At 50.9% G+C, this 14,245-nt stretch overlaps 1 protein-coding gene across 1 annotated transcript in view; it reads right to left on the minus strand.

Moving 5' to 3' along the window:
* Window positions 1-14,245, minus strand: part of ASTN2 (astrotactin 2) — a 366,433-nt gene that overhangs the window by 169,233 nt on the left and 182,955 nt on the right. Inside the window, exon 11 of the mRNA XM_080402294.1 lies at window positions 4,103-4,253. Coding sequence (XP_080258420.1) covers window positions 4,103-4,253 — 151 coding nt within the window. The remainder of the gene's footprint in view (window positions 1-4,102; window positions 4,254-14,245) is intronic.

Here is a 14,245-nt window from a genome sequence, read left to right on the forward strand (position 1 = left end):
GTTAGCATGAGGCCTGAGCTGCCTTCCTCCCAAGCAGCTGGGCAGCTCGTGCCCTCCTGCTTCTCCAGGAGCCCCCCCCAGAGATAAGGCCCCGTCCTCAGAGGCATCACAGGGCTCACCTTCACTGCGCACCTGTACCTGCTGCTGCCTCCTGCTGTGGCAACGCCAAGGATGCTCAAGATGCCCTGGAGGGGAACTGACCACCTCCCTACCCAGCTCACATGCTGAGACCAAAGCTCATTTTCCTTAGGGGAAAAAAAACCATCACCTCATCCCTTTTACTCTTCTGCAGCTGCAATCCTGTCTTGCTGGAGCTCACAAACAGGCACAGCCATAGGGCAGCAGAAGAAGGCAACCCTCCTTCTCCCCAGGCAGATGAGAGGACTGGCATCAGCGAGCAAAGCCAAGCTGAGAGACAGGTGGGGAAACCTGAATTTAAGCCACATTACAGGTGTTTCCTTCAGTCCCTCAGGGCTAATTCACAGGTTTTCATCTCAAATTATAAATCACCAACACATGAGGGTCAAGCACTTTTCTCTCCTTCAGCATCCTCCCTCCGGGCTGAGCAGCTACTGCCGTGCTGGTAGGAGGGATCAGTGACATATATTCCTTCGCTGGCAATATTCTGCCTTATTCCTCCAGCACAGTTTCTCCTGGTTTGCTGTGATCCCTGCAAGATGGTATGAAATGCACGCTGAACTCTACGTGCAGAGCCAGCCCACCGGATTTATACAAGCTTGCTGGGATTTTATTTTCTTGGGAAATGCCTGTGGCTTCCCCAGAGCTGACAGCAATTCTAGGGTGTCACAGGGAAAAGCAATGTGGACACAGGTTTTCTAGAGCTTGGGGATTGTTTTGTTATGGTGCAAGGTAGGGGTCAAAGACAAGGCTTCAGTTTGCAATCCCAAGGTCTTGGCAAGGTTGCAGCTCCTACTTAAAGCTACCCAAATGAAAAAAGGCCTCCGATAAGAAAAGAACTGCAGAAAACCTTTATGCACGAATGCCATCTACTGGGTACACGTCAAAATAACAGAAAAGCCATGAGACTGGGGGGGGAAGGGGTCCCGTGGGAAGTGTGGGATGGAAGCTGAGTAGATGTCACCCCTCTGTGGGGGGACCCCTCTGCAGAGCCTTTGAGGTCTTCCAGGTGACACCTGGCATGCAGGATTTTAAGTCAAGCGACATTCTCTTTTCTCCCTCGCCAGCCCAAAGGGACTGTCCTCAGAGAGGCTCCACCACAAGTTACACACAAACCTGCTCTCCACGTTTTAACCATGTCCATTTAACGCCAAACAATTAGGTAATGGCAGAGCCCATGCCGCTAAAAAGCCCAAAGACAAATGCATCCCCAGTCCTCGCAGAATTACTGGAAGCTGTATTAAGGGCATGAAGGAACTGGTAACAGATGATGATTATATATAAAAGGAATAAGAAATCTTTGAGATTTGTGCTGTTCCCTGGTTGAGCTGCTAGGCTCCAGCTCTGCTGTGTATTAATTGCTTACAAGCCGGCATGTATATTTTATGCTCGGTACCTGCCTGGAACATTTGTTAGATTTAGCCTTGATTGATGAACCACTGATTATATACTTCTGTGGTCCTCAGCAAATTAATAAACTGTTGACTGGTAAAGATTAACAACATGTCATGATTTGTGAAACAGTGTCCAGAGTAAAGCTGAAGCAAACCTAGTGCTAAAATTAGTACGTGAATGCTCCCTGAACTATATAAAAAGGGGATAGCTTAATTAAATTACATCCCGATATTGCCCATAGCACTTACCAAATTGGCAAATTGAGTTCACAGCAGTTCAGCTTTAAAACTAACTGACATCCCTGCAAATTTGCAGCAAATGGTCCCATCCCTACTCACACTGGAAGCCCAGCTCTCACCCAGCAGACTCCGGGAGCAGAGACGGGATGAGGAGGGGACATACTGTCCAGTGCAGGGACCAGGACAGAAGGTGCCTTAAGGTCACGTGCCAGGACTGCGGCAAGCTCTGACACTCAGCTCCCATCGCCTGCAACCCCACTCAGTGCCATGAGCATGACCTGGGGCTGAGGGCAGCGCTGCCTGCCCACCCGCTGGCTTTTCCCCAAGCAACGGCCATGGGCCACAGTCAGAAACAGGGGACGGTGTCCTCCAGACCTCTGCTCACAGCCCTGCCACTGCCAAAGACCTACAAGCAGGTGATGTGTGTACAACATTACATGGAGCTGGGAGGGATGGAGCACTGTGACTCTGGCGTCAGCCCAGTGGGAAGCAGGAGAGACATGGACCCCAGGTGGGATGTAGCAGCCATCTCCAACCTCCCCCCAGGGAGCTCATCTCCGCTGTCCTCAAGCTGCAGCTGGGACTGAGGAGCCGGGGGGCTTCACCCCACAACTGGGAGCTGTGGAGAGAGGCAGAGCCACCTCATGCTCCTGCAGTGGGGAGAAAAAGGGGTGAGGAGCAGAAGGAGAGATGGGCACCTCTACAGCTGTCTCCTGTCCCCATGGGATTCATGGCCTCGGGGAGCCTGGTGTGACACAGGAGGACAGGGGGTCCCATGTGTCACCTTTCACCCATGGTTCTCAGGGAGGGAATGGACCCCAGGAGAACAGCTCCTGCTGCTTCTCCTTTCTCTCCCCGCTGCCTGCTGTACACAGTTTGTTCTCTTTGCATAAAGCCTCACTTAGGCATTACAGAGGCGGGGGGGTATTTTCCCCCAGTGACACAGTTTTCAATTTCTGCCTCTCTGCGCGCCAGCATGGCCAGTGCTAGACCTGTAATTTATTGACAATTTCTATCTTAATATATCCTGACTTTTAGAAAGAGGCATCCCTTCCCAGCGGCATGGGGCAGAGTCCCAATTGCTTCTGACAGTGTCTGGGATGCACGTTGGCATTCAGCGCAAAATAACACCCCAAAAAAGAGGGACACCCCCCCAAAAAAAAAAGACTAGAAAGGCAGATGCTCCCTGGGAAAGGGAACAAAAAAAACCCACAAAAAGCAACAATGGGAAAAGAAAGGAGGGAAGGGAGAGGAGCAGCAAGGGGGAGATGGCACCAGGCGCTGCTGGTGACACATCAGGCTGTCGTGTTAAATGGCCTTAACAAGCAACTGGAGAGGGGGATAATGAAAATGCCACCCCCGGGACAGCACCGCTCTAGCCTGACCTTTCCTGGCTGCCGTGTCTAAACATCTTCAATAAATAAAGAGACACTTAAATCCTGCCTCTGCTGAGGTGGGAGGGCTGGGGCGGGGGGTCTCTGCCTGTGGCAAGAGGGAGGGGAAGGGGCAGAGGGGTTGCAGGGGGCTTTGCAGCAGCAGGCACGTGTTCGCTGTGGGCCCCCTCAGGGGTCACCACCTGCTGCTGGGCAGGCAGGGGCTCCTACCACAGACAGACGAGAAGGGATGCTCCCAGGCTTCCCCCGCTTTCCCAAGGCTCTGCCCCTGTGTCTCCGTGTGTTGTACCAGACTCGCACAAGCTGCTGCACGCAGGGAAATGGGGACTTTGCTGTTGAGGTGAGATGGGTTAGAGGTGGGAGAGGTGCTGAGCTCTGCTGCTCCCACCTGCAACAGCAGCGAAACCCCTCTGTGCATCGATAGCTGGGAACGATACAAAGCCTCTGCCCAAAGCTAATGGTCTAGGGTCTAACAGGTCTTGTGGAGGGGGGAGCAGGGAACTGCAAAACCTGGGACGCAGCAGTAGATTGTTTGGCTAGATGTGAGCACGTGCAGAAACAAATCAGAATTCTGAGGGTGTCAGAGGGGGAGATGATGGGGAGATGCTTCATCTTTCTCCCATGCTGGCAAGCAGAAGGCAGGAGAAAAAGCGAGACTGTTTTCACCCTGTGCTTTCTTGACAAGCAGGGAAATGACCATCAGCCTTAAGCATTTTTCTTTTGCTCATCTCAGTCCCCAGACTGCTTCCCTCAGGTCCTTAAGGCAGATGTGATTTGCTGTGAAGGGCCCAGGGGTGGAGGGGGAGTCCACCACCAGCACACACATCCCCTTGGCCACATCCCCAGGGAGGCAGCAGCCGACGTCCCCCTCGGGCTTACCCCCGCCCTGCCCCCGACCAGACGCCAGCCCCAGGGGCCAGCAGCCACAGTACCTACCACGCAGCCTGTCGAGTCCACCTTGCGATCCGAAACGCACTTGAAGTTGCGGGTACAGCCACCGTTGTTGCGTGAGCAGTCTCGCACTGGCCCAAAGGAGGAGAGCAAGTCATTGATGGTTTCAAAGTAGGTGGACAGCATCGCTTCTTCCCTTGGAGAGAAAAGGCACCGTTAGGGCCAGCAGGGAGCAGGCAGCACGTGGTATGGGCAGGGCAATCCATGAAGAGAGCTGCCCTGGCAAAATCACAGCGTTTTAATTAGCAAACCTGAGTCAAAGGAAGCTCCCCAAGAAAAAGTAAGGCTTTGTGATTATCCTATATATAATAAATCTGCTGCATAACTCTGACATCCTTGATGAAAATCAACCAGTTAAGGGGTTTCAAAGATACTATCTACCATTTTCAAGCAAACTACCAACTAAGAGATACTTTATTAGTAGCCTGGAGTTGTGTGTGAATCCAGCCCTATACTAGACAACAGTGAATCCACAACAATGAAACTCGTCCTGAACGTTTCACAGCTGGGCCAAGCCTCCCTGAGCACCCACACCTCATTCATCGCCGGGGGACGCTGCCAAAGCTGGAAACTTGGCTTCGTGCTTGCTGGGCTATGGATGTGGGGGCTCACCCCTGCTTGGCTCCAGGGGACAGGGGGACCCGGAGCAGGGGACGCAGGGGTGGGTGCAGGCACAGCTCTCTGCTGCACTGCTCCAGCCCGTGACAGCTCTGCAAAGCTCCGGGCACGGCTGCGCTGTGACACCCCTCTCTTACGCAAGCAAGAACCATAAATACCAACAAATTCAATGGCCGTGTAAAGCCTTGGGAAGCTCCCAGCCCTGCCTCTCCGAGCTGCGCACACAGCAGATTTTGTCTGTGACAAAGTATTCAGGCACTTCGCTTTCTGCTGGGTTCCTGCAAAGGGAACACAGATGCTTGTCAAGAGCTTAAAGCATCTCCAAGGTATTTTTCATCTTCAAAGCACATTTTATATAGTAACCAATACCTGCAACCTGTCTTGGGTAACAGATCCTGTCACCCACTTACCAACAGGGGAGAGACAAAGCGATTTACCCAAGGTCACAGAACAAGTCACTGATGGCAGCGGACTTGACCTCCACAGGCTATTTATTAGATCTTTATACACAGGGGTCTGCAAATAAACACTGACCCCTCTGACCTTAAAACATCCCCCGAGGCAATGCTGGGAGTCACAGGGTCATTTATTCCCCTTTAGCATCTCCCCTGCTCTCCCACCAGGACCTAAAAAGCCACACAATGAATGAATGCCCAGTTCGAGCCTCCCTTTTTTGGGTTGGGGGTTTTTGGGGGGTTTGTTTGGGGGTTTTGGGGGTTTTAATTTGAAAACCGTGTGGAATATTCAGCAGCCCTTGAAGACCACAGCACTGCTCTCTGGAAGCAGCACTGCATTATCTATCAGCAGAGGGCCCCTGCGCACACACATGCCGTCACACTCACGCACAGAGCCCTGCCAACACCGAACGCTCGAAAAAAATCATGAGTCAGCCATAAAAAAAAAAAATAATAATGAGATTGGCATAAAAATGATGAGATTTTAAAAATAAATCAATCACTGGGTGATTTTTCCCCCCCCTCCCCTAAATTTGCCTTCTGCTTTCTGAGCCTTTAGGGTGTAATGGAGCTTCTCTCTGCAAACTTGAGGGCTAGAAACTACCCAGAGACCAAACCCAAGAAATAAAGCCCTGTGCAGTAGGGCCAGTTTTCCAGGCAATTGCAGGATTCCAGAAGCTGGGACTTTCAACAAGAAAAACACCATAAAACCAGCAAGACTGATAAGTCGGCACATCCCTGCTCAGACAGAGGTGCAGGGCAGCTCCTCCGCTACCGTGGGTCAGGGCAGACGAGTTACCCCAGCACCAGGGTCACTCCATGCCCACCCCAGCATCTCCAGCTGCATCAATGCCCCACGTAGCAAATTCATGTCTGTGTTGCCCATTTTCACCCCCAATTAATGCTTCCCAATTAACTTTTCCCTCTTGGTGATCATGCTTCAAATATTCCCCCCTTTCTTGGCCCATCTCCTAGATTTTCCAGCATATTTCGAGCTGAATCTCCCTCTGTCCTTTCTTGGTCATGTTTCAAATATCAGTAGAGACCCTTTTCTATTAGCACTCTGTTCCCACCAGAATTTGCAGCTCCTCTGAAGTGAGGGAGTGTGAAAGGCAGAATATATTAGATCAGGGCACTTATTTCTGCTGGAGAGATGCGGGGAGGGAAAGGGCATATTATTTACTAACCAAAAACACTGTTTAATAATGTAGGGATAATTATTTATTAAAAAAAAAAAAAAAAAAGAAAAAAAAAAAAAAGCAACAAACCACGATAACTCCTCCACCACCCACCCAGAAAGCTCAGCCCCATCTGCTCCTCTTGAAGGGTTTCTCATCGTAGGTGGACTGCAAGGAGAACCGTGCCTCTGTCCTCCCTCCTGGGTTTTCCATTTGGCCACCAAACAACCAGAAGCTCCTGCAGCTCCCACGTCACTGGAGGGAGAAGGCGAGGAGCTACAGCTGCCTTGGGTGGTACAAAGGAGACTCTGGGGCTGGATCCTCGGCCGGGGTAGCTCCAGAGAGCCAGAGTCCTGCCGGGAGAAGCCAGCTTGTTATGCTTTTTACTAAAACCTGGAAGCCCGAACTGATCTTCTGCCCTTGGGAGGACAGAGGATGGGAACAGGAACCTGGCTCTCCAAAATAGTGCCTGCATAATGGATGACCCAAAACAAAGCAGGGGCAGGGGCTGATGAGCTGGAATGAGTCATTAAGCTTATTAAAATATTAACCCTGCTGGAAGGTGGGGCAGCACAGCCGGAGGGAAGCATTCAAATGTCACCTGCGAGAGGAGCGGGGTGATGGTGCTGCCTGCAGACGGAGGGATGCTGCTTGGCCGGATCGTGTCTGCGTCGGCCATCGTTAGATTAGAGCAGCATCACTCCCACGTGCGCCCTGACAGGGGGATGTCAGCAGATGAGAGGGCTGACGTGATGCTCGGAGTGAGCTGGGATCAAACTTGCTTTTGTTTTTCTCCAGAGGGGCCGGTGGAGGCAGGCTCAGTGCGGGTAGGTGCTGCCAGCCTCAGCAGCTCCTTTTAGTTTTGGGGGGTGAAGAGCAATAATTCATTACTTGCCTCCCGCAGTGACAATGGGACAGACAACACATGGCACGGAGCAGATGACTTTCCACCCACACAGCTCCAGCGGTGACCGCTGCCCATCCCTCCCTGCCCCTGTACGGGACTGCGGCCCCCAGATCCCAGCGCCAGCCCTGGAGAGAAGGCAGTGCCGACAAGGCAGGGGACACCTGAGGAGCGATGGCAGTGTCTGGCCACCACTGCACGGTGCCCACTGGGTCAGCTGTCCCTCCTCACTGCCCGGACATGCCAGATTAGAAGAGCCCTGATGGATGAATCACTTTCCCTGCCGTAAAGAGCTGCCTGCAAAAGAACAGCTTTTTTCTCTTGTTCTCCATCTATCTGTATTGAATTTCACTGAGTAACCCCCAGATCTATTCTGACAAGGCAGGATGGAGGAGATGGGCTCTGCAGTTTGTGCCATGCCCAGAGCACACCTGAGAGCTGGGGGAAGCTGCTGGTGGCCCTGGCCAGACCCAGGCACCAGGGAGCAGGCAGGGCTCAGCACCCGGCATACTGGGAGGACGGGGCAATTCCCCACCACCCTGAAGCAGATGCCATGTCCTGTTGTCCTGTCAAAAAGGGTATTTTGGAGGAAGTGACCTAATTTCTGGTGCCAGATTCTCTCTGCAAGCACATGCATGTCTATGAACACACACATGCTCGCTCTTTAACTCTCCAGACCTCCCAAAGACACACACAGATGCCCAAATGATACACTTATAAATGAAAGGCACTCCCCTCCCTACCAGGGCTCATTGATTATGTACCCAGCACCAGTAAAACCCACTTTTCCAACAATTCCTTCAGCATGGTGCCCAACAGCAGGGCTCCCTACCTGGCTTTGCACAGCTCCTGTGGTACAGACCATGCCACCCATCCTCAACCTCAGCCCCGTGGCACCTCCCATCACCCACACTCGCTTCAATTCCCTTGAAAATACTTTTCTCCATCCTCCCCCTGTGTTGCAGGCCCTCATTAATGAGGCAGATTCAGTGACAAATATTGCTGGGGGTTATTTATTCATGAAATACCAACACCATGCAATTCTCAAAGCCTCCAAAGCACTCTTCTCAGAATAAGCTCCCGAGCTTTGCAGCAGCTCTTCTCTGTAGCTCATTCTGGAAGGGGATTAGCAGGTGTTATCCAACTCAGCTGCCCCTTTTTATTGCCTACTAATGGTTAAAGACTTCGGTGTCTTACAAAGTTAACCATCGCTGGGAAAAAAAAAAAGAAAGAAAAAGATGCAAGCTGGGGACTTAGCCAGTGCTGCTTTACTATGTGCTCCCTCAACTGCTTGGAGAAGGACTGGGGGGAGATTTGGGGTCCATGAGCTTCTAAAGAGGGCCCACTAGCAGCAAAAGGCATGATGCTGTGTCACCTGCAGCTTCACCCCAAAGGAGGGACCGGTACAGAGCAGGGACCCAAGGCCACCTGGCGCAGCCCAGCCAGGGTGCCTCGTGTCCAGCAGCTGGCACTGCTTCCTACTTCCACTAGCAAGACCCCACTCAACAAGGAACTTCAGGGCTGATGCACTTGCAAACCAGGACAGAGAAATTTCCACCCAGATTCTGCATTTTTCAGCCTGACAGCTGCTTGCCTGAGAAATTTTGACCAGCTGGTCAAAAGGGCTGGTCTCCTTACTGTCGGGAGCCCACCAGAGAGGTGTCTCCCTGCACAGACTTTGCTCCCTTTTGCCATTATTCTCAGCTAGGGGTTAAATCTGATGTCCTCTGCCTTCTTCCATTCTTCTTCCCTGTCCCATCAGGTCATCTCACCCACTGCTGGCTTTACATGGAGGGACCCTCAGCCTTTGCCCTGTGGATGCTCATGTGGGAACCCAGGGCTGCTTTCCCCTTCTAGTCCCCATATCCAGCCCCAAAAGCTCAAGCCAAGCACCTGTCCCTCTGGGGATGTTTCCAGGAGGAGCTGGATGCCCTCCTTGGGGAAAAATGCCTCTGAGGCCACAAACACAGCCCCAGACCTGCAACAGCTAAAGTCCCTGTCCGCGTGGCTCCCCAGCAAATGCTCTCTCTGAGCTCTCACCTTTTCCACTCCTGTCTTCCTCTGCTCCTTTACTCTTCTCCCTCATATCTCTTTTTCTCCAGTAAACCCCTACCTTCCTCTGCTAATCTGGATAGCGCTGAAATCATTAGTGATGTTGCCAAACTTCCTCGAATTTCAGAGTAAATGGTTCAAAGATATTAATGGGATCGGTGGAAGTGGGACCTGCACGAGCCTTTTTGCTGTGCAAATGGTTCTACCTCTGTTTTGCCTGAAGCCATATGGGTTGGAAACTTCTTTACCAGCCATGAATTGCAAATGCTGGGTGGAACAGCGAGCTGGGAAGGGTAGGATCCCTCAGCTGCAAGCCTGAAATATCAAATTGGAGGGGGAGTTACAGACTGTAGCAGAAACAAAGTTAACCCAGCTCTTCATCCCCGGCTCCCTGCGCTGCAGCGCCTGGGCTTGTTAAGGCTGGGCAGAGCTCAGCGTGTTCACACAATGCCCAGCAAGATTCATCACAGAAATGGGCATGAAGGGTCCGCCTGCCTTATCGGCATGCGTACCCAGCTGAGGGGGTACTGCAAAACTCATAATCACATTTTTTATAAAAGCATTACATATAACCAATAAAAAGTCAAATTGCACCTGCAAAGCCCAGCGTTCAGAAGTGAAGCGCTGGGATTTGATCAGCGTGTGGGGCTGGGACCCTGGCTGCCAGCAGACCCCCGGGGACCCCTCGGTACCACCCCCATGGCCCTGCCCTGCTCTCAGCACGTCGCATTCCCACTCTCCTACTAGGCAGGGCCATCCCTTCCCCTGGGGGTTTCCCCTCCCGGGGACTGAGCGCCCAGGACCCCCAGCATCTCACAAATGTTAGTTTATATTCACAGCCCCTCTATACACTGGGTATTTTCTTCGTGCTTAAGACAGGGAGCCAAGGCAACAAGAGATCAGGATTAAAGGCACTCACCACTGTGGGATGCCCAAATGGAGATGCTTTCAAAGTTATTTTTAGTACTTTTAGCACTTCCCACAGTCACAGTACAATTCCAACTGGGTTTGACTGCACCATCGGCTCAGCTGTTCTGTACAGAGGGCCATCCAGTTAAACACCCAAATTACAATGAACAGGCAGTAAATGGTCATCTGAGAAAAGTGGTCTCCAATTTAAAAGCAAAAGAATATCTTTCTTCCACAATTTCAACCCTCTTTTAATACTGCCTGCAACGAGAGACTGTTTTCTCTACAGCCTCTCCTGCACCCACTACACCATTCCCCATGTCTGCAGTGACTGCAGCAACCATCTCCCGCAGCACCGAGCCAAGAGCTATCTCCCAAGCAAGTCCATCCGCACACTGACCAAGCTGGGATGCTCTGGAAAAGTTAATCTCCAGCCCCGACACTGGACAACCTGGGAAGGTGGTGGCAGCTTCTAACTTGGGGACTTCACGATCTGAAACTCTGGCATGCTTGAGCTCCCATCTTCAACCAGCTTTCTCAGCACAGTGCCTGACGATGTGCACGCATGCAGCAAATTTATCATTTTATACAGAAAAAATGAGTTTCTGCCCAGCGCACCCACAGACTCTAATAGTGCTGGGAGGTTTGAGGAAAAACCACCATCCACATCATAAACTGGAAAAAATCATTCTTACTTGAGTGACACTGGAGGAGGCACTCCAGTGGAGCTACACTGACATACCACAGCTGATGAGCTGCTTACTATAAATTTTCTGGGTAGTCTCACTTGTTGTGGTAATACCATAATGAAGACTTGCAAAAATGCTTTCCCAAAAACCTTGAGGTTGAAAACATGGAAAATTCCCTACCAAGCTTCAATAATTTGCTAGATATTCAATAAAACCATCGCTCTGCCAGAGTGTTTTGAAGCTCACTTCAGCAACCAGAAGGGCCAGAAATTTAATTACAGCAAAGCAAAGCAAAAACAAACACACCAGAATAAAAGCAAGCTCAGAGAGCCCACCAGACACAGCACATAGTCCAGGGTTTGCTCCAGCCTGCCCCCCCTCCTTCCCCGCTGCAGCCCCCTTGGTGGCGGCTCTGACGTATGAAGGACCAGGATGTCACCAATGAGATAAATAAGACAGTTTTAATTCTGAGCATTTTCCCCCTATTTCAGGGAAGCATCGCGGTTGCGGCTTCAACCCCATGCAAGCCAAAGGCAAATGCAGGCAGTGCTGGCTCAGTCTCCCAGGCAACCTCAGCGCTGGGAGGTTTAAGAAAAAGTGCATGAGCCTTAACAGAGATGATAAAGCATGGTCAGTAAGCATGCTGGAAATTACACGTGCCAGCACCCACTTTGCTGTGACTTTTAATTAATCCCAACTTCAGCGGGTTGCATTCCCTGCATGGTGGCGGTATCATCAGGATGCTCTTGTGCATCAGGCAGCTTGACAACAAAATGTGGGATGGGATGGGATGGGATGGGATGGGACGGGACAGGGGCTTGAAGCACAGCAAGCACCCACACTAAACACCTGGGAACACCTGCTGGGAGGAGAAACAGCACTGCCAATCATCTGACTACCCTGACCACCCCGGCATGTCACAGCAAAAGGGATGGGCACTGCTGTAGGTCCCCACCACATTCTCCATTTATTTAAGATACTGCCTTCCCAGCCATCTTAAAAGTCCCAGCGTTTATTCTCCTGTTTTACATCTTTTAGGAGCCTTGACAGCCACGTCCTAGCAGATCACACGGGCTCAGCCCTGCACACTGCACCAGGCAAATGTCCCTGCTCCTGCCCATTTTCCACCTGCTCCTCATTACCTTCAGCAGGAGCTAGTTCTTCAAGGTGAGGATGTGATTCCCCGTTTCAAAGGTGTCCAGCACTGACAGAACTACCTCCCCCCTTCCATGCAACTGCAGAGCCCAGCTCCCCACGGCTATTGCCACAACTGCTCCTAACACCCCACCTAATGTTCTCAGCTTCAAAGGAATCCATTTCCCTTTGTTGACGATGTCACCAGCCAGAGCCAGACACACCTAATTCAGTTTTATTAACTTTAGTTATTAAGTTATGAAGCATGCAAAATTATCTGAGCTGAGCCTGACCTCTCCCTTCCCCTCCAAACTTCAGCTGCAAAGGAAAACGTTACAATGTGAAATCTAAAAGTTCAAGAAGTGGCAGCACAGGAAAAGCACAGTTTCAACATCTTAAGAAATTAAATAATGAAAAAAAACATAGCGTTTAGAGCACCAGGAACAGAAACCTCCAGGCTCAGTGAGAAGCCACCTGGCCCCTCACGCCACTGCAACGACACCTTTTGGTGAGGCATTCTAGGCTGCTCAAATATTAATAATTTTAAAAGTTAATAGTTGTAGAATCTGCTTTTTCAACACAGAATCAGTAGTAGTATAATATATTAATTGAAAGCAATTCACACTAACTGATGAAGTAATATGTTTATCTAGTAAAATGGATCACTATTGGCACAGGGGTTATCAGTAAAGACAGCAATGAATAATTAAAAAACACATAAATGAAAATTATCACATGATTTCTCTATGCTACTTACTATTTTTACTAGCTCAGTTTACCCAGCGATTTGTTCCCTCCCATCCTCTCAAAACATCATTTTCAAAACAGTGAACTTGTAAATACATTTCCAGCTTCAATTTAGAAATAAAAAGCAACCAGAGGGTATTTTTTATGCTCAGAGATAATACTGTGCTAACGAAGAAGGAAAAGATCTGTGCAGAAGGGGAAGGGAGAGACCTCAGGGAGGGCTCGGGGCTCGCCACGGCTTTGAGCCGAGCAGACTTCGCGGATGCCATTGGCAATATCCAAAAATACTTCTAACACCCCTACCAATTAAACACTGACCCCAGGACCCCGGCAGCATGCAAGTGGTGGCCAGGAGTCTCATGGGCTTATTCGGAGGGACAGAGCAAAAAGACACCATGCCATAGGAGGAGAAGAGAGGAGCAGCAGCTGGGGGAGAAATCTGGTTTGATGTTGATTAAAACCCCAGTTCTGACCCCAGAACTGCATGTCATGACCAAGGGCAGGGACCTCGGAGGACAAGGGAGGCCAGCCTGGTGCCAGATCCTCCATGGGGATCACGTTTCTGCAGGAGCTCGGCAGGGAAGCGGCACGGGCTCTGCTATCACCCTGCCTTGCTCCTGTAACCTGCTGCTGGGATGCAACCCAGCCCTGCCACCCAAATCCAGGGCAGCTGCCAAACGCAGCACCCCACAGACAAATTTACAGGGAGCAAAGCCCTCTGTGGGGGATGCCATGTCCAGGCTATCTCCACCTGGATGGTGGGATGTCCACTGGCAAAAGGATCCTGCAGAGCATCGGCTCTGCAATGCAAAGCCAGACCAAGTTTCCAAGGAAAGCCCACGTTAGCAGGGCTGCAGGTATGATGGGCACTGCCAAGCCAGTGAGACGTGGAGGTCCATCAGGCATTCTGTGAACGGGAGCCACTGCCATGCAAAGCAGGTACGCGCCCACAGAAGAAATATAATAAAGGAAATTACCAAGGTTGCAATGTTGCGTACTCAAAAATTAAGAAAATGTGAGAACTAAGGGCAACCTTAATGCAGTCTCTAGTAATTATACACTTTGATGAAGGTGTTGATTGCAAGACCACATACAGGAGGATTATCTGAAGGACCTGTCTCCCCAGATGCCCAAGGTGATGGGGCTGAGCTGCAGCCACGTGCCTCTGGATGCCTGAATCCACCCAGAGCTCAGCATACAGGCATCCCCAACCCCCTCCCCCCCCCCTCCCCCCCAGGTACCTATGAACATGCACAGGCTTCTCAGCACCCTACAAACAACTTCACCTGCAGCTTCTCAGTATCTTGTTTTCCCTTCCCTTCCCTTTCCAGACACATAGCTCCTACTTTATTGTACTCTATTCAGATGCTGTTCTGCATGCACAATTACTCAGCTTCTCATGGGTTGCTTATGCTTTGCTCAACACCAAAAAGCAGCAGTAT

Source organism: Falco punctatus, assembly GCF_963210335.1.
Source record: "Falco punctatus genome assembly, chromosome: 9".
NCBI classification, from domain to species: Eukaryota; Metazoa; Chordata; class Aves; order Falconiformes; family Falconidae; genus Falco; species Falco punctatus.